The 27,277-nt window shown below is 44.1% G+C and overlaps 1 protein-coding gene across 2 annotated transcripts; it reads right to left on the bottom strand.

The window, feature by feature from the left end:
- Positions 1-26,639, bottom strand: fam120c (family with sequence similarity 120C). Of its 2 annotated transcripts, none has more exons than XM_041945435.1 (17): positions 25,105-26,639; positions 22,698-22,944; positions 22,418-22,500; positions 21,545-21,673; positions 20,540-20,642; positions 20,320-20,393; positions 19,657-19,850; positions 17,213-17,375; positions 17,046-17,129; positions 16,725-16,896; positions 14,714-14,963; positions 14,151-14,265; positions 13,587-13,796; positions 12,202-12,442; positions 11,285-11,420; positions 6,305-6,368; positions 1-6,145 (listed from the first exon to the last, which is right to left on the bottom strand). In XM_041945435.1, the coding sequence occupies exons 1-17, from the start codon at positions 25,618-25,620 to the stop codon at positions 5,888-5,890; spliced, it is 3,039 nt and encodes a 1,012-aa protein (XP_041801369.1). In that variant the 5' UTR covers positions 25,621-26,639; the 3' UTR covers positions 1-5,887. The 2 variants fall into 2 exon arrangements, with proteins under 2 accessions (XP_041801369.1, XP_041801368.1); XM_041945434.1 differs by having other exon boundaries at positions 19,657-19,931.
- Between the last annotated feature and the right edge of the window lie 638 nt (positions 26,640-27,277).

Genomic DNA, 27,277 nt, shown 5'->3' on the forward strand with positions numbered 1-27,277 from the left:
AAAAAAAAAAAAAAAAAAAAAAAAAAAAAGCTTTCTTTTTCTCATCTTTCCACAAACAGTCTGGTGCTTCCATAATGCTAACAATGATGACAAATTATACCAACCATAATTATAACAGCAATAATGATGATGATAATATTTCTATAACGATAATATTATGGAGAAATTTGAACACTTTTTGCTGCACAGGTAGTTTCGGGTGGCCCTGGGTACAGAAGTACATGCATTGGTACACTTGTGGCTGAGGGCGTGACTGACCAACGTGACAAGAAATGGCCCACAATGATCAACATGAGCCCCTCACTGGGACTTAACCACGGGGGGCTGGGGGATTATACCGGAGCTTGGGGGGCTTCTGAGGGGGGGAGTGGCAGTGTAGAGAGAGACAGACAGAATAGGGACCTTTATTCAGACTGGGCAAAATGCTGTGAGAATCCTGCAAATGGATCAGAACAGGCACAACACAACTGATGATTCCTTTCCACATTCTGTATGACAGACAATAACACTGTTTAACGTCTATAACACTACATCGTACATTTCTATTCTGGGACTTTTGGTTCTCTTTACATTGTCAAGCTCTTCAGAGACGCTCTCGTTTGCGTAGGCAGGGAGGCAGGATGCTCGTAGAGGGCGAATCTTCCTCACAACAACTTCAGCTGAGATTTTTTGCTGGAAAGCCCTTTATGGATTCTAGAAAGTTCTAAACCATGGATTGTAGTCTGTTGACAAGGCCACAGCTGCAAGTCTTTTAGGGCTGCAATGATTATTTTCATTACAAATTCATCTAAAATAAATAAACAGTTTGGTCTATAACTGCGACGTCACAAAATAAAGAATTGTCCATCGTGTCTCGCATCCCGAGTGACGCCATTAAACTGCTTGTTCTGTCTATGAAACAGTCCAAAGACCAAAGACAGAGTTTACCGTCACATAAGAAAGAAATCAGGGCGGCAGTGGAGGGTTATTTTCAATATCCATTACTCATTTTGTCGAAAAACTGTCAGAAAATAGAGAAAAATGCCCGTCATAACTTCCTGAAGCTCAGTGTGATGAAATCAAAGAGCAGTTTAAAACCCAAATACATTCAGTTTACTCTCATATAAGATGAGGAAAAGGGTTAGCTGCTGGAACCAGCAGGTGTTGACTAAAACTACTTATTGTTTAATTGTTGCTGATGTATTTTCTGTCAATCAACTAACCATTGCAGCTCTTTCAGACCTATAAACAACTGAAAAGCTGGAACTACAGCACGTTCGGCTTCTTCCTGATAAACGTCTGTGGTTGCAGATTAATCAGTTATTTTCTAATCTATTCAAAGACTGTTTCAAGTCTTTTTCTTGTTTTTCATTACACAGGCCAATTGTTTCTTGTACCCACTCCACATTTCACGGCACGCATTTGGAGGCCGCCTAATCTGAGGTTTGTTTTTGGAGGGAAATTCAGCCTCTTTCAGCCTCAGTGCCCACGTATGAAGAGACTCCGCATGGTACGAAGTTGCTCTATCAATCTGAATCTGGGAAGTTAAAGGCAAGTTCGAGAGAGCGCGACATGTAAGAAAAATGCAAAAGAGGGCACCAAAACCCCAGCACGACTGAAAGCATGTTTGTCAGGTGTCGTTCTGTCCTGTGTACTAGTGCAGATCTGAGGTCAGCGTGTGCGGGGGTTTCACACAGCCGACATTCAGTCAACGAAGACGTTACCACTGAGTGCGAGCGAGCAAAACAGGAGTGGTGAATTTACCCAGAAAGCCTTTGGTCGCGCGTCTAAAATTGCCTGCTCGCTCGCTGTCCACACAGACACACTTCCTTCCTTTTTCCCTGTCTGTCTGCGTCTCCACGACAACCACAGTGTTTAAGAACACCGCTACCTCACAGACTTGTCAGATAAATCACACGTGCTGTAATGTCATAATATATATAATCATACTCATCAGAAAACTTGTTACTCGGAGGAGGGGGGGGGCAAACCATCAACGTCGCAGGGTGGGGTGGGGGACTATAGGGGCTTTATAGGGGGTTGGGGGGGGGTGCTAGGTGTACTTTGGTTCTCAGGTGTTTACAAGAGATGTTTCGCTGCTTTGTGCAAGGGCGCAGAGTTCAGCTCAGATTGATAATGAGTCGACCACAAAACTGTTGTCCGGGATATTATGAGAATCATAATACATAGTGCAGACGACGTTTTCAATTCGAAAAACGGGCAATATTTACTTACGTACATAATAAACGGTGGTCTAAAGATGCCATATAAAATACAGGTAAGGAAACTCGCAATCATTACAGTTCAAATCTCTAGGTTGGCTAAGCGTATTTCAGTACTAACTGAAGCAATGGTAGAAGGATTAGATTAGATGTAATAACATTAAAAATAGTAAGAAAAACACATTTGCACAATTGAATAAAACCGTTTTGATTTTTTTTTTCTGATTTTTTTTTCCAGACTCTGGCTAGATACATACAGAAACTGATTATCAACGTTAATATAACCTTTACTGTTAGTTGGGTTGATTAAGGGGCAGGGCAGCCCGAAGAGAAAAGAGAAAACGGCCAATAGAAACGGTCCTAAGGGCTAAAGGAGAGGCAGAGAGGGAGGTGGTAAGAGTGAAAGAAGAGAACTGAAGTGCAGGGGGAGGGGGTTCTCCTGTGTGTAAAATATCTGAGTGTGTTTGTGTGTGTTTGCTTCTAATGAGAATCAGTGGGCATGGTGTGTGTATGTGTGTGTGAGTGGCTCTATGAGGAAGATTGGAGGGCAGAGGAAAGAAGTGAGCGAACAGTTCAGGGGTGTGGAGGAAGGGGAGGTGAGAAAAGTGTCGTAGCAGGGAGGGGAGGGGGGTTAGGATAACAAGCATAAAAATCACTGATCAAATATCTATCGAACTAAAACAGACAAGGACAAGAGAGGGACACTACATCATGTATTGTGTTGACTTCTTTTTTCCATACTAGCTACTGTGTAACTCAGGGTTTAACATCTATGTATCTGTGTGTGTGTGTGTGTGTGTGTGTGTGTGTGTGTGTGTGTGTAGATGGTTGTTTCTGTGCCCACCTGACACCTCTAACATGTACTTTTAATCCGTCCATGCGAACTTGAAAGTGTGGGATTTCCGCGTCAGTAGAATGTGTTACCAAATGATCTCTGATGAACTGACGACACCTCCACTGGGAACTGAAACTGCACAAAATCACTTCAGCACGAAAGCAGAGAGAATGCTGCTGGTAACAAATGCAACTGAATGCGCCTGTCTGTCGCATGTGTGTGTGTGTGTGTGTGTGTGTGTGCGTGTGTCTGTAACTGTTATCTGGCGAGCGAATCAAGAGAGGGCATCGTACGCCAGATCACACTCTGGCTCGCCGCAGAAAAGCCATCTTCTAACAATGTACTGTTGCGATACACATATTTGTACTAATGTCAAAAGTTGAAAGCAGTTAAGTATATGACTCCTAGTAATTCTAGACTTAGTATTTCGGCCAGTGGAGCTATATTCTCTAGCCTAGTCTTGGTGTCTGTATTACAGTCCTGTGTTTAGCCCGACGCTGTTACCTACTCTTAACCTATAAACACCTACAGCACTCGCATGCTTAACCCCTACCAACAACGGCTAACAAGTCCGAACCTCTGATTTCATTTGGTGTTGGTGTAAGAGACGGCGGCGCGGCGCGGCCCGGCCCTGTGACGATGAGCGTAGGCCTACGCTCATGGCCGGGTGAACGGTCAGCGTTTCACTGTAATGGTTGAGTTCATAACTGAGGGGATGTCTGACGCGACTACATTAACACTTACATACACTGTATAGTCAGGGTTTTTTCCTTCAAAATGGCATTTCAGAAGAGCTTTTTCCATGTCAATTCTGTGGCACACGATAGAGCACAAGTCATCAACATAGTAAGAAAATAAGGTGCTTCTTGTTGACTTGCCTTTTTCTTTTTTAAACATAGTGAGCTCATGTCAACCTCTCTTAGTCAGTTTATAGAGATTATAATGTTCATGGCCAGCATCGCTCAGGTCTACTGTCAGTCTACTGCTTTTACATTTGCAGTTGTGCTACCAGTTAATTGGTAAGTTGTATTTCCGTAGTCAGATGAAATCTACTATGGGGGACACGTCTCATTCTCTACAAACGTAAGTGCTCTAATAAAACAATTCGTTTTCTTCGAAGTCTCAGATTGTGAGCGGCACGCTCAGGTCCGCCATGAGGCCTCTCTCTCTCCTGTCGTGTGATCCGACCCGCGAAGCCCCCGCCGTGTTCGGCCGGGGAACTTCGGGGCAGGGAAGTGCTAACTGCTGGTCTAAAGTGACACACCGGAGCTGCGCGGGGCAACAGCTCCTGGTGTTGGGCTATTGTCATGACAACAGTTGCTCAATCGCCACCAGAGGGCGGAGGGATCTTTGAGGCATTGTTGCCACACCTCTTTTCTATCACAGGCGGCCTCGGTCGGCCAGCCTTGTTAAAATACACTTTGGAAACAACGTTTTAGAAATGTGAAATGACTCCCAGGAATCCCTGACATGGAGAATCAGGAGTCCTTTCAGCTTCATCGCAGAGTTCTCGATTGAACGTGAGGCCACTCTGAGGGGAACTCTGCCTGGCAGCAGTTACCCAAAATCCTCACCATTCATTTCCATTGCTGGGCAGCATTTCTTTTCTTTTTGGCCTTAACTCCAGAAGGTGCCTCCGAGTTTTTCATTTCTTTATCACCTGGTAGAGGACTGTCCAGTGTGGTTTAACATTTTTAAAACAAAGTGCTTCTTTGTCTGAAACCACTCTGTTCACATTCTGACGTCTCTCAAATAGATCTCTACCTTTAAATGTAGTTCTACATGTCATGATTTACTTATGCGCAGGGGACACCCCCCACAGACTTTCAATTCACCTGTATAGGGGCTTGTTCAAATTCATCATATTTAAATATAACATTAAGTGCTTCTGTTGGGATAATACAATCAAAGCTTTGGGACAAAGGGACAAGGAGGATGGGAGGATAATATAATAATGCACTTTTTTTTGGAGGAGCGGGGTAATATCTTGCATACTTTGGGGCTTAAGGTGCATAAATTCATGGGGTCTCTTAGCACAGCTAAGCACTAGGCTTTGCTACATAGGTCAAAGTAAGATAGTACACGAATACCATGGCGGTGCAGAAATGCTCCTGTCATAGAAAACCAATCAATAAGGGGTTTGTTGCTAGTAAGTATACTAACACTGTGTGTTTAGCAGTGCTGCTAGCCCGCGGAGTTTGGGAACGAGGGTCACTGCACAGAAGAATGGTACATCCCTGTCTTTCCCACATATCCACAGTCGAACTCTGAACATCTGGATCCATGTAAGACAAACCTCACATGAGATGGCTATGGCAACAATCCGCATGAACATAAGATTACCAACCATGGCGACCAGGCCTAGATGCTGCAACCATGGAAACCACATCCAATCTGTCACCGTAACCGCAAGCTTAACATCTGTGTGCAGAGATTCAAACAATGGGACCATTAAAGACACAAAATAAGAAATTCAAACTGTACAGATACCCATACGTACTAGGGGGCTCGTTTAAGTTGTGGTTCATGGGGGGGGTGGGGCTTCAAGCTTATTTTACTCTGAGTGCGGGAGGGAGGCATTTAGGATTTTTGAGGGGTGGGGCGCTTACAGACTCATGGAGAAAACCTCTCTTCATAAAACAATGTAAAACCACATGAGAAAACTAAAAAGGAAGTAACAGCTAACTGCTTTAGCCTATCACATGGAGCAGCAGGGAGGACGAGGAGGAGCCTCACGTCACTTCCTGCTCCATGTGATAATGTGCACAGCTAGCAGGCAGGGCTACAAAAACAGGGAAAGGCAGTCGAACACAGAACTCTCTCAGAGCAGTGCATCCTGGGAGGGATGCCATCACTCCTCCTTCTGTAGTGCTCCGTCTGACGGGCAGTCGTCAAGGCAACAGGGGGCCTCCACTTCCACCCCCTCTGATTGGTTGTCTCTGCTGGCTAAGGCACACGGGATTGGCTGGGCCAGGGGGGCCAGCTCCAATGGCTGGCCGATGGCGGAGGCTGCTGAGCTGCCGTTCAGCTGCTGGGTCGCAACCTCTGGCGTGGAGCCCGCCTCCTCTGAGGGCTTTGGGGGAGTGCTGGATGGGGGGGGTGACGACGTCTGGAGGAGGACAGTCGGACAGAATTTTAACAGGACAGCAGGACGCACGAGTGCAAGTCAGAATGTGACCAACACTATATACTCACATAGGAAAATGCACTGCAAGATAATGTGCTACCAAATTTAGTGTAACAGTTGGGTCCGCTGCTGGCGTCCTACCTGTGTTCTGTTGGCAGGTGCCTTTTTCACTCCCCTTACTTTCGCTGGAATCTCTTTACCCCTCCTGTGAAGAAGAAACAGAGAGATGAACACGACCACTGTCAGCAGTCGGGCTTTAAGGCTCGATCTCAGCAGCATTCAAGACGGACTTCCGTCAGAATTTGTAGTAAAGTAAATCCAGGCAGGATCCAGTGAACTTTGACGAGTGAATCCACTCAACCCACAGCGACACTTCTGGACACCTTTCCCAAAGTCAACACCAAAACGTACAAATCGATCACTTTTTCTCAGCTAAAATGAAAATTGTAGGAGTGATTCTCATCTTCTTCGAGTCTGAATCAATTTACAAATGGCAAAAATAGATATTTGTAATAATGCTAATTAATTAGTTGAACTCAACTGTGAGGGCACAGAGCAGCACCCGGACATATCACAGATATTATTTCACATATTAAACTTATCTTGTAGCTCATTTCCAAAAAAGAGCATCTGGGCAAATTTTGTATTAAACAATTAGCTGCAACACGAAGGTGAATTAGCCAGAGACATGCATCAGCAAAGTGGTGTATTAAACACTAAAAGAGATGAGACCAGCTGACTAACGCAGAGAAGACTGTAACGGCTAATGTACACAGCATCCGGCCCTCACATTCAGGCTCCTTTACCCACTCTGCTTGATCTAACTCTGTTTTAACTGGAGCAGATTACACCTCTGAAGCTGGAAATTCATTTGTGAATCCATATAAATGCTTTGTTTTAATGAATTTTCAACGATGCATTTCATTTGTTACAAAGTTAGTGTAATTCCACTTCTTTTGGTGCTAACAAGAAATGTAACTAATCACTTTTTCAAGTTAAATTACCCAATTACAATAACTGAAAGTTACTTTCATCTTCATAGCAGACCAATGCAGCATATTATAATGAAATATACTCAGAATCAACACAGGACAACTCAAAAGCACATGAGTAAAATATTGCTGGTGCAGAAATGTAACAGCCACATCACAAATGGTTAAAACTGGAAAGCAGCACAGAAAAAAACAATTACTAGGGGTGCACGATAGTTATCGGGCCGATAACAGGAAATTATGACGTCATTCCGATAATTCTGATATCATGACGAACAGCCCCGATAACATATGTGTTTTTGTCAGCACGGCAGTGCCTCGCTCCCACTATGAGACCCGAATGGCCTGCAGTGAATGCTGCGTTCATGTGACGTTGGCATAATCAGAAAAACTGCTTGTCACTGGGAAAAATCAAGAATACCCCCTCATGCCAGAAAACAACTTGTTAACTCGGTCATAATTTTGCTAGTTGCTGACTAGAATTAACATTCGCAGCATTTTTACACATGTTACACATAAGGAATAGAAACATGAACTTAGAAAGGCCAAAAGAACGACTACCAAACGAGGAAATGTACGTTACACCTTGAATGCAGCATGCGGCACAGCGTGCTTATGAAAACAGAGTTCAGACTTCTTCAAAGTTTCGGAAGGAGACAGTTCACTGGTTATTCATAACAAATGTTATGAGCGAGTTCCACTAGGAGCGAGAAATGGCACAAGCTTTAATACCTGGTCAGTCACCTGAAACGTAACAACCGTTTTGACGGAGTTTGGAAAGCGTATGAGGACGGCCGGCCTGCTAAAGACGCTAACGTTAGCAAGCCAGCCGCAAAGAAGCCACCGGGACTGACACACGTCGGCGAGGCTTTCGAAAAATCCAAGAAATTTGCCAAAGATGACCCACGGGCTGAGGTTACTGAAGATTTAATCATGGACATGGACCCTTCAGTTTGTTTACATAGATAAGTCTAAGTAAGGGATCATGTATCTTTCTTCAGAATGACATAGAAGCCCGACGCGAAGCAGTGGGGTTTATTTCTCCATAGGAACCTGCTCACTATACGTTATCCCGCTTCGAATAGGCTTACTAATAAAGCATTCAATAATGTGACAATAACGTGGCCTTTAGGAGCTGAAAGTTATCGGTTATCGGTTTTAAAAAACAGTTATCGTGCATCCCCAACAATTACCAACATAAACGGCCATGTTCTGAAGAGACAGATTACAAACAGCAACAAAAAGTAACATCTGCATTTCAGAACAGCAAACTTTAACTACTCAGTCCAGCACGAGGTTTGGAGATTGGGAAACAGAACAGGCTAATTCAGCCAGGAGAAGGACTTCGAGCAGCCAAGACAAAACAACGACAACCGTGCTTGGAAAATTATTACGCAGACCCACAACCGGCTGAAACACCACCAGCCCAGTTTACCACCTACGCAAGAGTCATGTTAAACAGCACAGAGAGATTCTACAGATGAGAGGCATCAAAAGAAGAGCAGAGTGCTCGAAACAAAGCCCAGACTGAGACACTCTGGGATTGTGTCTGCAGCTACAGTTGAAAAGTGCTTTTTTTACCTTTTTATATTTCATACATTAATATTTAAAATTTTTGGAACACACTTAATTAAAAATGTGCTATAACATGACATGCTGCTGACCATTATCTGGATATGAAATGGATTGATATCAGATAGACATGAGACTTTGGTCATATCGCACAGGCCTATTAGCAATGGCAGCATCTCAAATTTTAAACAGATCACTTTTTGATGGAAGCAATCAGGAAAATAATTTACTTACTTTTTAATGAGGTAAGTAGTACAGTGATCCCTCGCTGTAACGCGGTTTACTTTTCACGGTTTCGCTACTTCACGGTTTTACATCGTGCATTGTGTTCTGCATTCTGATTGGCTAAAAAGTCACTCCGCTTCTTCTCTACCTGTGTTTAAGATGTACACGTACGTAAAACAGCTCGCCAAATTTACATTACGTACGTGCAAATTCTCTTGCAATTTCGAGTTTCTCTAAAACCCATAATGTCGACAATGTATAATAGAGTATTTAATTATATAATAATTGTAAAAAAAAAAAAAAATAAAGGTTTCTACTTCACGGATTTTGCCTACCACGGGTTCTTTTTGGAACGCCCCCGCGAAAAACAAGGGTATACTGTAACTCAATGACTAACTAATTTAGTAATTTATATTTTTCAGTAACTAGCACAACACTGGTCTTAACACATACAGATTTAGTTTTAAGGGGGTGAGGGAGGGAGCCGGTCCGTTAAGGCTCCATTCAGCCTCCTCTTCCTCTCTGTGATCACCATCACTGTGCTTTAATGCAGCTGAATTCACAATACATATTCATTTACATATTTTTCTGTTTCTGCTCATAAATAAATACTACTCTCATTACAAGCTGCCGAGCTTCAGACAAGATAATTATTTAAGACTGCGTCATCGTCAGATGAAATGAACAGACATGCAGCTCAACGACAGCAGGTGCACTGTGAGATTGGCTATACTGACAACTGAAAAGAGTGATGACAGACAAAGTTAGAAGCAACAACAGGTTGTCTTCTTCAAGTGCAGCCAAACAGCATCTATTACCGCATCAAACGAGGTGCAAATGTGTATTTACGCTTGTAAAAGTGGAAACGGCAAAATAAGCATAAACTATACAAGAAATGTTTCTGCTGAAGAACAGACACTCCACAGTGAAACAGTGTCTGAGCCCTGACTGAGGATGCTGTGTGCATTCAGCTTAAAGGATAACTTTGGTTTTTTACATTCTGGACCTTATTTGTACATTAAATACGACCATTTACTCCCCCAGACAACTTTGGTGGCATTTGGAGTCGTTTTGAAGAAATTAGCCCCAGAGGAGCGGCGCGTATATCCGTATAATGCGAGTACTCGGGGCATCCATGCGCAGCCTCTATATAACGCATAATCTGCAGAAACTCGTTCATATTCCAATATTTTGTTATGATATGCTGGTGCTATTCCCCTCTGAGCCCGTGGTGGCATGTTATCAACATCCGGCGTCTCTAGGCAACTACCTCTGACGTGGATGACGTCTTTTTCGAGCGCCGCGCGCTGCGAGCAGCCAGCCACAACACGGCTGACTCTGCGGCGGTCGGCTAGTTTAGCTGTAGTTTGCGACTGTTATTCTTCACAAAATGGATGAATATTTTTCCGACTCTGAGGTGGTGGACGATGACTTTGTTTACAATGGACGTCCTCACCGTTTTGAGCCAGAGTACACGGACGAGGAGCTCGTTGAAAGGAGGACGCGGAGGCAGAGAGAGGAACAGCTGGCCAAACAACAACAAACGGCTGCACGTCCATGAGTAGACGGTAATTGGAGGTGTTCTTGTGGACAATGTTCATCAATTAACAGATTATGCGTTTATGCGTTTTATCGGGTGCCCCGATAACTCGCATTATACGGATATACGCGCCGCTCCTCTGGGGCTAATTTCTTCAAAACGACTCCAAATGCCACCAAAGTTGTCTGGGTGTCTAAATGGTCGTAATTAATGCTACAAATAAAGTCCAGGTTGTAAAAAACGAAAGTGATCCTTGAACACGCTCCCGAATTGAAAAAGCTGCTTACTTTAACACACTCTCCTCTGCTGTTTGTTGTTCGTCAGGCGGTGAGTTAAATCAAGTCCAGTTAGGTTAACAGCCCGATATGCAGAATCTCTGTTAGACTGTCAAAGATTCAAGCGCAGACAAAAACACAGCGCAGAAGCCCTGGGGTGTGCTTTTCAGTCAATACTGATGCATAATCAAGGAAGGCGTTCTTAAATGTGTAAATCGTTGTTATTCTTCTTCAGGTATTGCCAGGAGCTGCAGTGACTAACTCACTGCTCTGCCTCTCTGGTCTGAGACGGAGGAAACATTTTCTTTAAGCTTATTGCCTCTTGCAGTAATGCACAACAACCTGTTTGATGTCAGTGCATGCTAACGCTAATCACTATGGCTAAATAGTATTTCTGTGTTTTGAGTATGGACTTAACTGCTCGCCTAACGACAGCAACGTGCCTCGGAAAGATGGCGGTTTAACAGGCAAAAATGTCATTTAGCTGTACTGATTAAAAGATCATCGTGTTACTCACCCTCTCCCTGCTCCCACTGACACCACCTGCATGTTGAACCCCCCTCTCCCACGTACTGGTTTGTTCCCAGCCCACTGGCCGACAACCATGCCGGCTATCTCCAGTTTCCCTCCCTGAGGGGGGATGGACTGGATGCCTGAAGACAGAAGAAAAGAAGTGAAAACTGAGATTGGTTGCTGAGAATCTATAGCTTTGCCCCAACTCAAACTGCATACTAACTGCATATGATATGCATTGCACATCATTATACTGTTTTTTGCAGTTATTATACAAGAAAACAGGATATTTCTCTGCTCTACACTAACAGGAAACTATACAATACATGCACAACGTTCAGTTTATGAAACATAGACCTGAAACAAAACATGGAGTCTGCTCCGACACCAAATTTAATTTGGGACTATTTATTCATATCTGCACTGCAGCTGAGCTGTAATTTTTATGTTTAAACTGTAGAATCAGATTTTAGATTGTTTTCATCATCTTTTAATATTTTTAAATGTCTTTTACATTTTGTCTCATTGCCTTTCATTCCTGCATTTCCATGCAGACGCTATCAGAGTGTGACTTTACTGCAGATCAAACTCAACAGAGAAACAGCTAAATGTCATTTTTGTTGATTTTGTTTTTGATGTTCCTGCAGCTGTTTCATCATCATCATCCACAATTTGTTTTTCCAGCTGTCAACACCTCCTCCATTTGCTTTATGCATTGCATTGTGGGACAATAGTGTACATCAACAGCACACTCAAAAAATTGTTTTGCAGAATGCACACTGAACACACTTTCACTTTTCCAGTGTGAGCACAATGCACGCTGTATTCAGAGGCTGCTTAGAATTACAGTGTGGTAAGTCACTGGGACAAAGGGAAGAAAAAGCAAAGTATGCTGAAAACAGATAGAAAGCACCTCCGTACCTGGGAAGGCTCTGGGTCTGTGCTGCGCAGGGTGATGTGGATGATGTGGGTGATGATGAGGGGGCATGCCGCCCATGGGGCGAGGTGGGTAGAGTGGAGGCATGGGGTAGAAAGGGGGCACCATGGCAGGGGGGAGGAAGGCAGGAGGTGGAAGAGGAGGAGGAGGTGGAGGAGGGCGGGACAGGTTGATGCCCTCGAGGATTGCCTGACGCATCTTCTCGACCTTGGACACAAGCTCCTCCTGCAGAACAGAAAGATAACTGCGACTGAGCCTTCCAGCTACAGAGGTACTGACGGGAATAAACACAAAGCACGGGGACGTCTGGCTAGTAGAGACATCCTGTGACATCTCGGGGCTGATGCGGGCATATTTTAATAAATCTGTATCAGCTAAAATAAAACTTGAACTTGAAAATGAACTTTGCTGTGTTTGTCCACCTCGGCCTGCTAGAGACAGTGTTCCTGCAGTTCCAACAACTCCAACAGAGTAGATCGTCTTCTTTGTTTCAGTCCAGAGGATCACGGGTCTGGTTAACCAGCAACTCTCAACTGTCCATGAATGTGAGCTTGAATAAGTCTCTATGTGTTAGTCCTGTGACGATGGTCTGTCCAGAATATGTGTCTCTCCCCCAATGTCAGCTGGGATCAGGCTCCAGACCCCTGCAACCCTTTAAAAAAGGGGTTCTCAAACTTCTTACTCAAAAGGTCCACATATGATTTTTATTCAAGGTCAGAGGTCTGGAGCGATTGGCAGACACAAAATAACATTTAATCAATTAATTCATGTCTCTCTGTCTGACTCTTGTGATTGGGCCAGTATGAAGCCGAGCTCAGAAAGCCAGATTTATTTCTGAATCAGACACATTCTCACAGCTACATTTACACCAGTTATTGTGAAACTATGGAAAATGATTCTCTAGCTGTGATTTAGGAGCTGATAGCAAATTCTCTGATGTAACGTTAATGTGTTGAATTAAGCAGCAACAACACACGACGCTGTCTCCGACAGTTATCGTCACCATGACGACAACGTCAACCGCAGGGACATTAAAACCCCACTCATCTGGGTACAGGATGCTGTGAATGATCTCCAGCTACACTATATATTCATCATCACTACCAATTAACAATTAATTGAAAATGTGTTTCAAAATAGAAAATGCCACTTTTCATTCACGAGGTGAGGGCTGGGTCTGAATTGACTTTTCTGTCCAGATGTGGACCGAGGTCTTGACTTTGAGATGCCCTGCTCTAGAAGGATAAGCTGGTATAGTTAATGGATGATGGGATGACTCAAAAAGACACATCTATCATATCCCCAATTCTTTTCTGCTCATCACCACGCTGCCACAGGATTACATCCACAAACACACCCAGGGTCGTACCTGTCCCTCACACATGTCCAGCAGGGCGGCCCGGTCACGCGCGGCCCGGGCCAGTTTACTCTGGAACAGTTTGCCATCAAAAAAGCCCCAGGGACAGCAGTGTTCCCATGGCAACGGCTGGCCACACACATCATTGATGAACAGCGCTGTGTCAACGCCGGCCATAAAGAGAGAAGCCAGCTGTACGCCACGGGCATCCACCTTCTCCACCTAACAGACACGTAACACACAAATAAAAAAGGACAGCATATTTAAAGTGTAGGCAGCACACAGAGACGAGTAGTAGAGCTGTGAGTCATGAGGTCCTGAACACATGGTATGTGGGCACACATGATGTGTGCAACGTTTCGTTGCTTCTAAATGAAAGACTTTTACTTGTAACACCAAAAATGAGTGTGGTGAGAGCCGTATATCCAGCAGCTGTACCCCTGAGTTTGCACATTACACAGGAGAACAAAAAAAAAAAAAAAGGGAACTAGAAATTAACCGAGCATTGTGTGCAGAAACAACTGTGGAAAAAACCCTGATCAACGATAATCTGACAATGAGGGAGTGAGGTCTTACCTTGAGCTCCTGTAGCTGGTCGGGTTCGTAGAGCTGGCTGGAAACAGCCTGAGCCAGAAAGGCATCTAGCTCATGTCTCTGGAGGATCCTCCCCCCAGGCCACTGCATCATATACCTGAGAGAGAAGGAAAACAAAGCTCACTTTAGAACAGAACACTGAACTGAAGTGGGGTGACGCTAACTGAACTAATACAGGTACCCACACAGTGACTCTATCCAAGGGCCACAATGTGCCTCTAGTGAGGTCGCTTCAGAGACTGACAGTAGCTTCTCGTGGAGGGTTGGCCCCGACTACCAGCTCTATGACACTGTGCATGTTACACTGAGTGGTGGTCAGTCAGTCTGTCCCATGTTCCCTGACCATCCGTATCATCATCATGTAGCCACAAGGCCGCAGTTACAATGCATTGTTTAACTATGCTGGGAGAGAGGGTTCAGGGAGAATTTGAGGGTGTAGTCGCCCTTTAAAGTTAGATGCTCCCCCAGTCACATTTAGGCAATTTATGCAAAACACAAAAAGCTGAAGTAAAAACAACCAGCAGCGGTGTTGCGCACCGTCATACCTGAGCACGCAGCACATGAGCAGCAGATGCTGTGGGACCTGTGCTGGGTTGAGGAGGGCTGGGCAGTCAGAGCGTAGGCAGGCCAGGAAGGCCCTGGTTCTCCTGGAGCGGTCCTCACTGGCACGACCCAACCACAGCCGCCGCAGGTTGGGGCAGGTCCACTCCCGGAAACACAGGGCCGGAACCAGCTCTGGAGTCAGGGCTGACTTGGCTTTACCACTGCTCCATTCTTTGACAATCACTGGAGGAACTGTAACACAGAGACAAAAGAAGCATGGTGGTATAAAAATTATGTGCTGTTTCATTTCTAAGGTTTATTAAACGCACTGCGAAACACTGGATTCTCCACTGACAAGCAGAGTGACGGCTGACTCGTATGAACGGCCATTTTCACTATGCTGCATGTTTCTAAACCAAGGGTCACCTCCCTCGCCCATGTCCGGGTGCTGTCTCACTCCCTCTTCCTCTCCCTGGGGGTGGATCAGGTCTCGGGGGTTGAGTAACAAAAGCATTACGCAGCAACATGTATGAATTGAGGAAGTGGATCAGATGATTGATAGTATAACAATTTGTTTTCTTTTGTGAGGTGTCTTTCTTGCTGTGGCGGCCCACCAGAGCAAATGTGATTGCACTGGCTCCAAAAATGAATATCTATGTCCTGAAATATACGTAGGGATTTAATTCTAATGGTTAAGAACAGACCTGTAGATACCAAGTACGAGAATAGCACCATTGCATTTAGACATAATCAGAAAACCAGCACGCACCGTGCCAGGCTCCTGCAGCTGCTACACCAAAATGGAATGCAGCCATTATTAATGATATACCTGTTCACACCTGTGTCTGGCAAGTCAAAATGTCATCTATGGGAAGTCTTCGGAGGCGCTGCAAACGTTTTGGAAGTGGCCCCTTCCTTTACGAACTTTCTGACAAGTCAGCAGATATATAACCACAACAATTCTACCTCTCATCAAAAAATAAAGGCGAGGAGAAGACGTATTTACTGGTGCGGTGGCCCAGTAAGAGTTCAAGTGGAGAAATTGAGCGTGAGCCACATGAAGGCTCGGTGGAGGCGATGAGGCTACAAGACCAAGATCAATGCAATTTATTAAGGCTGTTCTCGAATCAGGATTTTCAAAGCCAGCACAAACCGATCCGCTGACTTGGAAAAGGAGGGGTTCATCCTCGGTTTACTCCATTTGTCTCGTGCTTGTGGTTCATTCTTTTGCTTAATTCATAGATATTTCTTATTTTTACAAACACATTTTTATATTTTAGCACCTTACCTACAAATATGAGAAATATACAATAAGTTCTGCCCAGTGAGTGTCAGTTCAGCACATCAGCAGAGCAGCAGCCCCACACTAAACTTCGCCATCAGTCGACATGAATTTCATTTTTTACCTGTCAGACCCATGTTTTAAGACTATTGTTCATCTGCGATGTGAAAAAAATCTGATTTCCACACAGTCGGTGAAGGTAAAAGAGTGAGCCCTGCCTACAATTCAGTTATAAAATCTTCGTGCACCACACAGCGTCTCTCCTGCCAGCTAACAGCTCAACTCGCCGAGTCACCCAATAAGGCAGCAGCCCTTCAAGTTCACAATGAACATATATTCAGTATCCACATGCCTGAGGTTTACGTGACAAAATAATTAAAGGTTTCCTAAAAAATTAGGCCACAACAGCTAATTAGCAAGCTGACACACATTATAATCTAAATATAAAAAACAAACACAGATCTTGAAGTTAACCGGCTGCCCAGAGGACAATATTTCAGAGCTCAAGTAGAAAGGTGTGAATTTCAACCTCATTCCGAGGCATCAACACCGACGAAGGGAAAAATATATAGTTACAGTTATCTCTGTGGAAAACTTTAACCTTTGGCTGGATTCCCAGACACAAATATAAGAATATACATGAATATATTTAGAGTCCACATACTCAACAATGATCAATCTGCCTCCCATACCGCCCTCATCTATCAACTGGACCGAGTCCCAGGACCTACCTTCCAGGGGAGCCCTCTTGCGGAGAGCGAGCCTCTCCAGGCGACGGTGTGTTTCAGCCAGACTGAAGAGGACGCCGTACGCATACTGTCTGGCAGCACGGAACAGCAGAGAGGCGGGAGGCAGCTCAGAGTTACACTCATCCTCTATACACACTGGCATCTTCATCTCTCCCTGAGGTGCACAGTGGATAGATGACAGTAAGGACAAACATAAGAGGAAGAGCGATTGAAGGTAGGACTAAAAGCGCAGTATATTACCTCTATCGTCATTTTTATAAGCCTTGTTTACCTAAAAAAGACGACTTAAGGAAAAGCATTCACCTTGGTCAATATGTGGAAAATCTGGGGGTACATCAGTCCTCTCCTGTGTCTGTGCTCGGCTACACGAAGAACCTCAGCACTGACCTAAATGAAAAAATGCAAATTTATACACAACTGTGGCGAGCCATTGAGTTTGAATTTAAAAAAAAAGTCTCATGGACACACACCTGAGGCAGAGGGGGTGTGGTTATGTCCATGTGACTCCGCGTCGCCATAGACAACAGTGACGGAATGTTTGACCCACTCCCGTTGCCTTGGGAACCGTCTCCAGAGGCCGAACCCCCCCTTCCAGCAGGGTCCTCCCACCGAGAGGGCTTGTCTGTCAAATGGCTGAGAGAAAGGGTTTAGGAGGATGTTTAGTCATCCTGGCCTGAGCTTCATCACGTGTGTTTGTTTGTATGTTTGTGTGTTTACATCATGTTTAAGTTCCTGCAGAAGCATTTTGTGTCTATGCTCACATTATTTCAGTGGTTGCTTCTGCAGTAAAAGGAAACCAGTGGTAACATAAGCCCCTCAGAAACTTAACACACTCTACAACAGGTCCAAGTTGTCCCTAATCAGACTTTTAAACCGTAACTTTGGAGGACTGGCGGTGAAGAAAACACGTGAATAGACAAAAATTCCAAAATCATGTGTATCCTTAGTGGATGGTTTTCCCTGCTGCTCCATCCTCCTCCTCAGTAGCTGTAATCCCTGAATCTCTAAGCTGTAGCTGGGCTACTTTACACTCTAAGCTTGTTGACAAAAAAAAAACAGTCAGTCAACAAGTGTTTGTGATATAGAGCTTCTATGGACGCAATACATTTTGCAAAGGGTTCATCCAGTGTTCAACTGGCTTCAGGGATGTCCTGAGTCCAATGACACTAATATTTATCTAAATGCTGATTAAATATACCAGACACGTTAAAATCACAGGCACCTAAATTTTACAAGCTACTTGATTCAAAGGTTAGAGGTCCTCATTCAAAAATACTGCATTTCTAAAATGAAATTATTGACATGATATGAATGAAAGGTTAACAGAGAGAAAGACAGGCCCGACCTGACAGAGACAGAGGATCACTCTGTTGGAGTTGTTGAAACTACGGAGCTGCAGGGTGGAGGTTTAAAGGACCAGTGCGTAGGATTTAGTTTCATCTTGAGGTGAGTTTGCAGATTGCAACCAACTGAATATCCTGAAGCGTGTAGGAGAATTCAAGAAATTCATGAAGAACATGAAAGTCCCTCTCTTGAGCCCATGTTTGGTTTGTCCATTCTGGGCTACTGGAGAAACATGGTGGGGCAACATGGTGGAAAAGTGGAAAAGACATTTAGATGCCCCAAAATCTGACACACTGGCCCTTAAGTGTTGGCCTGCCATCAAGTCTCCCGTAGAAAAATCAATACCTTTGACTTTGTAACAGGTGAAGGTGATGGTCAATGTCCAATCTATAAATCTAAAAACAGATATCTGCAAATGAATAATGGGACAAGATTTTGGTATGAGAATCTTTCTGGTTTCTGTTTGTAGTCCAAGTAGCATTAACAAATCACGTTTGAGTCCGCGTGGAGAACAAAGCAGACGGAACACATTTGACTGCATAAGTCATCTTTGACAGTCTAATGACAATTTAGCTTTAAATTAGGTTTTTTTTTAATTATCTGCATTCATTTGCAGAAGGCGGACATTCATCACTAGCAGGCGGAAGCTCACCTAACACAGCAGACTGCAGTAAAAAAAAAAAAAAGGACTGAGTTGGGTTTCTTTTAGCTGAATTGGAAATATGCACAGCTCAGCCCTGATACCGTTGACGACTCCTCTATGAAGTTAGTGAGGATGTTTTAAGATTGGCTGAACTGGTTACTGCTGACTTGGATTTTCATTAATAATACAAACAATACAAAGAAAGAGACAGTGCCCTGTAGATGTATGACATGCATTTATTTACCACTGCATGTATTTACAATCTGTGCTTGAGCTGCGCTTGGTTTGCTCAGTCAAGTTTGCCTTCATGTTGGCCTCAGTGAGAGTGTGTTCACATGTGGGTAAAGCAGGACCTGACAGTGACTTGAAGAGGCAAAGTGGTTGCTTATTCATTTTCTGTTGATCGACTAGTCATTGCAGCTCTTTTCATGACAGCGTTCGGTTGTTTCTGTGTGACTTTTACATGAAGGCGCTTCATACATGACACCAGCATGTTAAACTGCCATGACATTTACACAACAGGCTGCCTGAAAGGGAGCTTCCTCATATCCCAGCAAGCTTTCTGCTCTGTCGGTGACAAAGTCGGCTGCAGCATTAAAGCCAGAACAAAATACTGTGGAATTTAAAAACAATGCACAAAAAGTCGCTGTTTCCAAGAAATATGACAGACTTTAAAAAATAAGTTGACTTAAACAGCCAATCGTCACCTCTTTGAGTGAATCAAGTCAATTATGTTTTCCTTATGGGCATTACTGTTGTAAAGTGCAAGCTGCCAACATACCGTGAAAGCTAAGCTCTCCTTAGTCAAAACACGTGTTACGTAAAGTGCTTTGCTCCACCTAAAATGTCAGTGTCCTCTTTTCACTTAAATCTAATTACGCAGCAAACAGTTTGCCTGAAAAAGGTAAAGACGACTGTGTGTCTTACTTTGCGTTGCTGTCGTTGGGTTCATCTCCATCGGATGACGAGGAAGGAGACGGAGAAGGACCAGACTGAGTGCTGGTGTGATGATTGGGTAATCGACTTCCGCCCTGAGTGGAATCATATGGAGCTGACCAATCAGAGAAGCCCATCTTATTCGTCAGTGAGTCGTTGCAGTCTTGGGATGGTGGCGGTGGGTTCTGGAACAGAGGGGTGGAGCCAGGTCCATATGGAGCATTTTGATAGGGTGGCTTTAACCCCGGAACCTGGGGAGGAGGGAACTGTGATGGACGGAGAGGAGAGCAAAGGAAGAAAAAAGGAGAATGGGAAAGGAAGAAAAGAAGCAAGGGAGCGGACAAGAAAAGGCGCCCAGGAAAGAGAGAGGGGAGGGAGGTGGAGAAGATGTCTCAGGGATGGGAACTAATAGTGTCCTATTTAAATTCAGATCAAACTAGAACCATCTAATCAAAGCTGGTGGGAGTATTTGGGATGGAGAGGACTGCACCCTCCTCCCTTAGCCAGTTTTTCCCCTAAATGAGCACATGCCACGACGGGATTTCAAAGAGCCGAAAACTTAATCCACTCCACTACATGTAGATTCATGTAGAGCACAGAACAAATTACACACACTTTAAAGAGGACAAAGGATTACCAAGACAAGGAGCCTACCTGATTCTTTCCAGGCTGCATCGGTCCCATGTGGCCAGGTGGTCCCCCAAATGGATTGGGTCCAAACCCAGGTACTAAAAAAAAGAAAAGACAAAATCAAGGATGTATATTTACTGTTTTTTCCCATAAATACATATCTAGTAAGACAAAAACGTTACATAATGATGTAGACTACTGGTTCCATTTTCTAAACTTGGTTCCTGAGCAGTTTACTACTCACAGATGAAGGAGGAGGGCCCCATGTTGGGCGAGCGTGGTTTAGAGGCAGCTGAGAAATACTCCACCGCTTTCTTGAATCGCTCCACTTTGTCCTCCATACGAGACTGGAAAGGCAGGAGACAAAGCATCGTGTTTACTAGGCATCATGCTGGGATTATGACAGTGAAAGTGCTGAGTAATTGCTGAGTAATTCCCTGAGTAATTTCTCAGCTAAAGCAATGATTTATTTTGTTGATGTTGGCTAAATGATAAAGAATTAATGACTGAGTTAATCCTCAAATTTCTTGTCTTATTAAAGAATCAGTCCAACACCCAAAAAGACATTCAGTTTACTAATCGTTGATTAATTCTCTGTCGATCAACTAAAACACTGATCAAATAATTGTTTTGTATGTTTCAATGGCTAGATTTTAACACTTACAGCAGTTTTAGCTCAGCCACCTAATGAAGCAATCATGTCTTTCCCGCACAGCAGGAGGACAAATGAGACGAGACAGTCGCAGAGTGAAAGGACATATAAATAGATTTTAAGGGACGAGGATGCAGATTTGATCAAATCCTGCTGAACTCCAATCCTACCTTCTCGATTGAAGATACTCAACATGATTGGAGACTAAATTCACACAAAATTTGTGTCTTTTATGTGTAATCAACACTGCAAAAATGGCAGCAGCTTCCTCTGATGAACTGAACCTTGATGTTTCTGTTAAACACACAGATTTATATAGGGTGCACTGTCCGTCTGTGGTTTAGCCCTGATGTGTGAAGAAGTGGATGTGCTGACTCAGGTGTTGTGTCAGCAGTAATGACCTACTTAACCATCAGCAACAGTCTGGCCTTTGAGGTCAGAAATAAATTACAAGCATATTCATATCCTGTATCTTGTATGTTTGAAATGGTAATTTCTTTGACTATTTTTTTTCATCTCAAGCTAAACCCAATAAAACGGCGGACCAAAACTACTCAGCAATAATCAGTGAAAAAGGGCAGCGTTCACATGACCTACCTGTGACTGTTTGAAGACATCTCTGGCAATGGCGTCGAGGTTTCCCAGGTCTTTGATGGAGGAGACGTACTCCGAGACGGCCTTGATCACCACCTCACAGGGCGGCAGCACCAACTGATGGGCTCGCACCTGAGACAGCAACAGTACAAAGGTTTTAATCCACACGCACCTGGGTGTGTGGGAAGTTACACCATGAAAGAGGCACATGAAAATATTTATCTGCATTATTTAGCATTCTGTTTAATGGAAGCAAACAAAAACACATTATGCAGCTATGTGACTAGATGATGATCGATTGATTGATTTAATTCATTAATTTATGGATCACCAGACACAGAACAAATAAAAACAAAGCCAAAGGATAACATGTTCAAGTGGAAACACTTCTTTCCAACATGGCCCCGAGATGTTAAAAGATCAAGAAAAGCCACTCAAATTACACGTCAATGGTCTTTTGGCTTTGTTCCATTTACAAAGATGATAACATTACAGAAGGCATTTGCACTATATTTCGGCATCAACCAAATAGTGAACAGGCAGAAAGTCAACATTTCCTGCAGATGTTTCACAATAAAAGCCTTACATTAACAGGAAAGACAAAGCATTATGGCCCCAAACCACTGAAAGGATTTTATTGTGAAAGAGAAGCACTCAGCAACAGCAAATTAACACAGTAAGTGAGAGAAGATCACAGAATGGGGAGGCTTTTCTCTAACAATTAGAATGTACGTATCTGAATCTGTTTACATTTGAGGTAAATCATGGCTCACTCATTGTTAGTTGACTAATTACAGTATTACATGATTATTACAGCTAGTATTTTCTCAGAGTAAGCTGTAGTTTGCAGACTTCAGACTAAGAAACATATGGTACCTTGAGAGAAGCTAGTGGGTGTTCTGGTCCCAGCAGACTCCAGTGGAAGGCAGCCAGGTCCTCATCAGGCAGAATATGATTTCCTGCAAGAGAGAAGCTCTTTCAAATGTTTGCTGTGTCAATGAACAAGGACGTCAGACAAAGAGCAGTGCCAAAAATATAACTCACAGGTAGGGGTGTGAGTTTCAATGATAGAGTGTCAAAGAGAAATGTGGGATACAGGTTTGATTTGGTGTATTTGTGCATGTAGGCTGACATATGTGAGGATGCTGTTCCTTACCCAGCAGAGCAGCAAAGCATGGCAGGTGCTGTGTCTTGAGCCCGAGCTGCCTGGCGGCCTCAGACAGCAGGTACTGGTGTGTGGTCAGGTTCTTGCCGTTCCAGCTTAGTTTGAGAGCGTGCGAGGAGAAGTAGGCGGGTACGTTGCAGAGGGCAAACTCAGAATCCTGAGCAATCAAGCCAGCAAATCCAAAGTCTCTGTAGAGACACAGCACTTCCTGGTGGTGGTCCTCCAGAGTCTGTACAACCTGTAGGCGCAGAGTGGACAAACTCAGTGTGCTGTGATGTAAAAACACAAACTTGGAATGGAGTTTCAAACATGGCACCTCCTTTAAAAAAGTTTACATTCTGCAGGGAGTATTCTGGTTTGCCAGGTGTGTTGTTGTCATATTTCCAGGAAAGGAAGCACAGTAGTTTAGGGCTGTAATTATTAGTTGATTAATTGATTATTTTAGTGACAGAATTTTAATCTGCAACTATTTTGCTAATTGTTTAATTCATTTTTATAGAAAAAATGCCCAACTTTATCAAACAACTAATCAATTAATCAAGAAAATAACAGATCAATCGATTATTAGAGTATAAAGATGGACTGGAATCTGTGAAACTGATCTGCTACCATGCTAACAGCCACTGCAGGATACTCAATTTATGATGAAGACAGACATCACAATCAACAGCCAGCGTATACCAATAAAATACTTAAGCTCTAAAGCCCATGAAACAGTTGGCTTGCAAAAATACAAATGTAGAAAATCTGTGCAGCAGTCACTGCATCAGTTCCAAATGGTGGTGATGTGGATACCTGGACAGAGGGCACCATAATTGCTTCAGAGCAAACTCATGCAGAACGCAATTGATGGGTGAGGTGCATGGATATGCCACAGAGAGCAGGAGAGTTTCCTGATTATGCCAGAATCGCTATGTTAATCTTGTTAATCAACGTCAGTATTAATCAGTGTGAAAACTAAATAATTACTCAGTTACTTCATTAAAAATCTATTTAAAGGGCTGGTAGTCAAATCTCTGTCTTCAAATGAATGCAATATGGGGTAGGGAAGGCACAGCTGATTATGAGGACTCTCTTTCATGACAGACTTTTTAAGACTGCTTAATAATGCTTATGTCACTCACCAACAACAAAACTGAAACTAAGAACAAATTTCAACAATCAGAATAATAAATATCATAATACAGACTAAACATGTGTGCAGTACAAGTAAAGCTGGGTAAGACACCAAAGCAATAGCTGCACAGAGGGTAAAAGCTTCAGATATAGTTGTAACTGAAGCAGAGGATAGATACTTGAAGAAGCTGCAGAAATAGGACTGTTTTTCAGAGTATAGGTGGGGGAAAAACAACTAAGTACACATGGGAACTGTGAGTAATGATGCTGTACATGCACAAGAAGCATCAGAACGTGCTGTACTGTAATGTGGGTGGGATTTTTCTATTCTAACAAGTATCCTCTCATACACTATGGCACTGTGTGTTTTTAATACTAGCATGCAAGCAGATGGGAAGGCAGATCAAAGGCAAAGAGAGACAGCGAGGCAAAGTTGACAAGAGGAACCCTGAGAGGCAATCAGCAGTTTAGCTGCCTTCATGACAGGCCTTCAGCATAACGGTATGAGTCACATTTCCTTTTCAAACAAATCCTGTTAAGTTATTCTTTGCCCCAAAGTATCTGCTTTGCAGAGTTAGATGACACATAGTTTTTATTTCACCTTATCATATTCTAAATAGCAGGCTAATAATAGTAGATGGAGGCAGATATAGTACATTCAGCTTACACTACAATGTTTTATATCAGAGCAAATACTATAGTGCCAACAGGTCAGAGTTAATATTCTCAGTCATTACAAATGTGCCACTGTCAGGTACTGGGGACCTAAAAATAATCTATCTACTCAGCAGTTGTTCAACAATGCATGACAGGTTCATGGAGTTCATGTTATGTAATATATAGGCTAGACTAGGTCATGTTGTGCAATAAATGTTTCTAGCCTCTCTTGAAAAAGGATTCACATACTAGTTTAGCCAGCAGCCACTGCTTCATATATCTAAAAAAAAAAAAAATCTGTTGCACTGGATACGTTCCTCCTCCCAGAAGACCATCCCAAATACATCCAGGAGATCAGGCATCAGCTACAGGCAGAAATCTATGCTGCTACAAACAGCCAGCTTGTCAGATCAGGTCTGTATTTGTGGATGACATTAAACAACAATATTCTAGATTGACTCATTTCAACGCTTTTGGGCTGGTAGTTACACTTGCTCCAACTGGAAGGAGTTAAACAGCGCTGGATGATGTAAGCTATTAAATGGGCGTGCAAAAAGAGAGGCCAAGTGCTAAATGCACGGCACGCCATATGACCACAATAAAAACAACTTTACACATTTCTCACCCGCACTCGGAAGCGGAACATGGCAAGGCGGACGCAGTGGCTGAGGCAGGCCGGGGGCAGGAACCATGCCCGTGGAGGCGGGGTGGCCTTGCTGCCGACGTGGTTGACTATCAGCTGCGCCGTCTGTCGCTGGCCCTGAGCTCGCCGCGCCCACTCGGGCCAGCGCTCCTTCCCCAATGTGCCGTTGAAAACCACGACCAGCTCCAGGCCACCCTGGTACAGGCACGCCTGTGACAGGGCAGCCAGGTAGCCCAGCATGGCGTTCCACTCGCCCCCGCACACCCAGTCCGTCTGGTAGCCGCCGTAGAGGCGCTGCAGGCCGGAGTCAGCGTCGATTAGGATCCTGGCAGGCGGGGGCGGGGGAGGCATGGGCCCGGGGTGATGTGGGTGGTGGTGTGGGTGATGGTGGTGAGGGGGCTGGCGGGCCGCGGTACGGGCAAGCTTCAGGAGGTCCACCGGGACTGCGGCCCCGGGACACCGCTTCTCTAAATACTCTTGAAAACCCTGCACTCCCATGACGGTGTTGTTGAGCCTGTGTGTCTGGCCGGGAGCGGGCTCTGAATACGTTCTGTACGCCGTGTTTGTAATGTGATGTGGGGCGAGACTGTAGCTAGCTATGCACTTCAGGCAAGCTAACTGGTCTCCGATGTAGTGACTAACTGTAGTTTAATTAACCCTGCAAAACAACTTATGTCACACAGACTCGCGAAATGAGTCACCATGCACCGCTGTACGAGTGTGTCAGCTAACGTTACTTATTCCGAGATACTGAAATGCCAATTTCTCAGTTTTGGTCGTGGGTGCTCAGTTTAGTGTCCATCCCTGTGGATTTTTGGTTAGATGCCAGCAAGGCCAGTGTAGCTACCTACAACCAGAAAAAGTTCAACATTTTTCCTGCTCCCATAATTTGGCTTTAACAGACCAGCTCCTAAAAATTTAGTTGGCGGCAAATAACGAAAATGCAGCAAGGTGGTGGATGTTGTTGAGAAATGCCTACAAAACAATTACCCTGCTGGTTTGTGCACATGAAACAGATGCAATACTGCGCATTAGTTAGCAACCCACAGGCTGGATGGCCAGTTCGCGGACATGATGTTAAACCGAGCAGCTTGCAAAATCGTTATTTCTATCTGACAGCTAAAATATTTGACATTTATACTGCACGACCTTAGGCAAATTTCAGCACGTGTGTAGCGGTAGCCTGTTAGTTCGCAGGTGTTATAATATCAATTAAAACAAATTAACAAGCTGTGTGCCTGGCTGGCTGTCTAGCTGTACTAACATTTGCTAACTGTGTGGCTAGCTGTTAGCTGCTGGCAGGGTCCCCGGCGTGATTTGACGCGTCAACTCCCGAAGACAAGTCCGGGGCGGACACGACGCGGAATGAGATGGATGTTTGACGAAATAAAAGAAAAGTAACTAAAAGAAAAGAAAAATAAAAGCCCGATGGTGCCTCCCTCGCTTTCTTCCACACTCACGGCTTCATGTTGCAGAGGGGAACATTACTTCCAAGCGACATCAGCCATCTTGCGACTTCCTCGCGGCCCAGTGGAGTGGGAGGGAAGGCGGAGGGAGTGGAGGGAGGAGGCGCGGCCGCTGAGGAAGCCGGGAAATGTAGTCCAATAACCGCATCACGTCCGACTAGGAAACCTGTAGCGAGAAAGGGACAAAAACTACAACAACCAGCTTAAGGATGCTGACGCTGAACGAGGATAAAAAGCTGGAGAGTAGAATTTCTCCAAGTGGCCCACAAGTGATTCAAGAACGAACGCCGTTATTTGACCGTTGCCCATCCCAGATTCTGTCATACCAACATGTAAATATTGATAAGAACGCTAGCCAGCTGCTGTTGTGGTAGGCCGCTGCTGATGCTACAGTCTCTGCCTTATAGAAGTACTTAACAAATACCTCAGCAGTGATGTAGGAGCTGTAAGCAATGAAAACCAGCGACTTTAAAGCCCAAACATGAATTGGTGCTTACTTGGTGTAAAATGACTGAGCGGTGTAACAGGTAGAATGGCGCTGTCCCGTCCATGTTAAATCTTTGTGTGTATGTCGCCTCCCTGTGGCTCAGTTCCGTGCTCTGGGAGGAAAAAGTGCTTTGGGAAACACGGGGAGCAAACTAGCTAACTAGGCCACCGGGCCCTCAAGACTGTCTGTTAGGGTTGCCATG

The sequence above is a fragment of the Chelmon rostratus genome, chromosome 10, assembly GCF_017976325.1.
Source record: "Chelmon rostratus isolate fCheRos1 chromosome 10, fCheRos1.pri, whole genome shotgun sequence".
Classification (NCBI taxonomy): domain Eukaryota; kingdom Metazoa; phylum Chordata; class Actinopteri; order Chaetodontiformes; family Chaetodontidae; genus Chelmon; species Chelmon rostratus.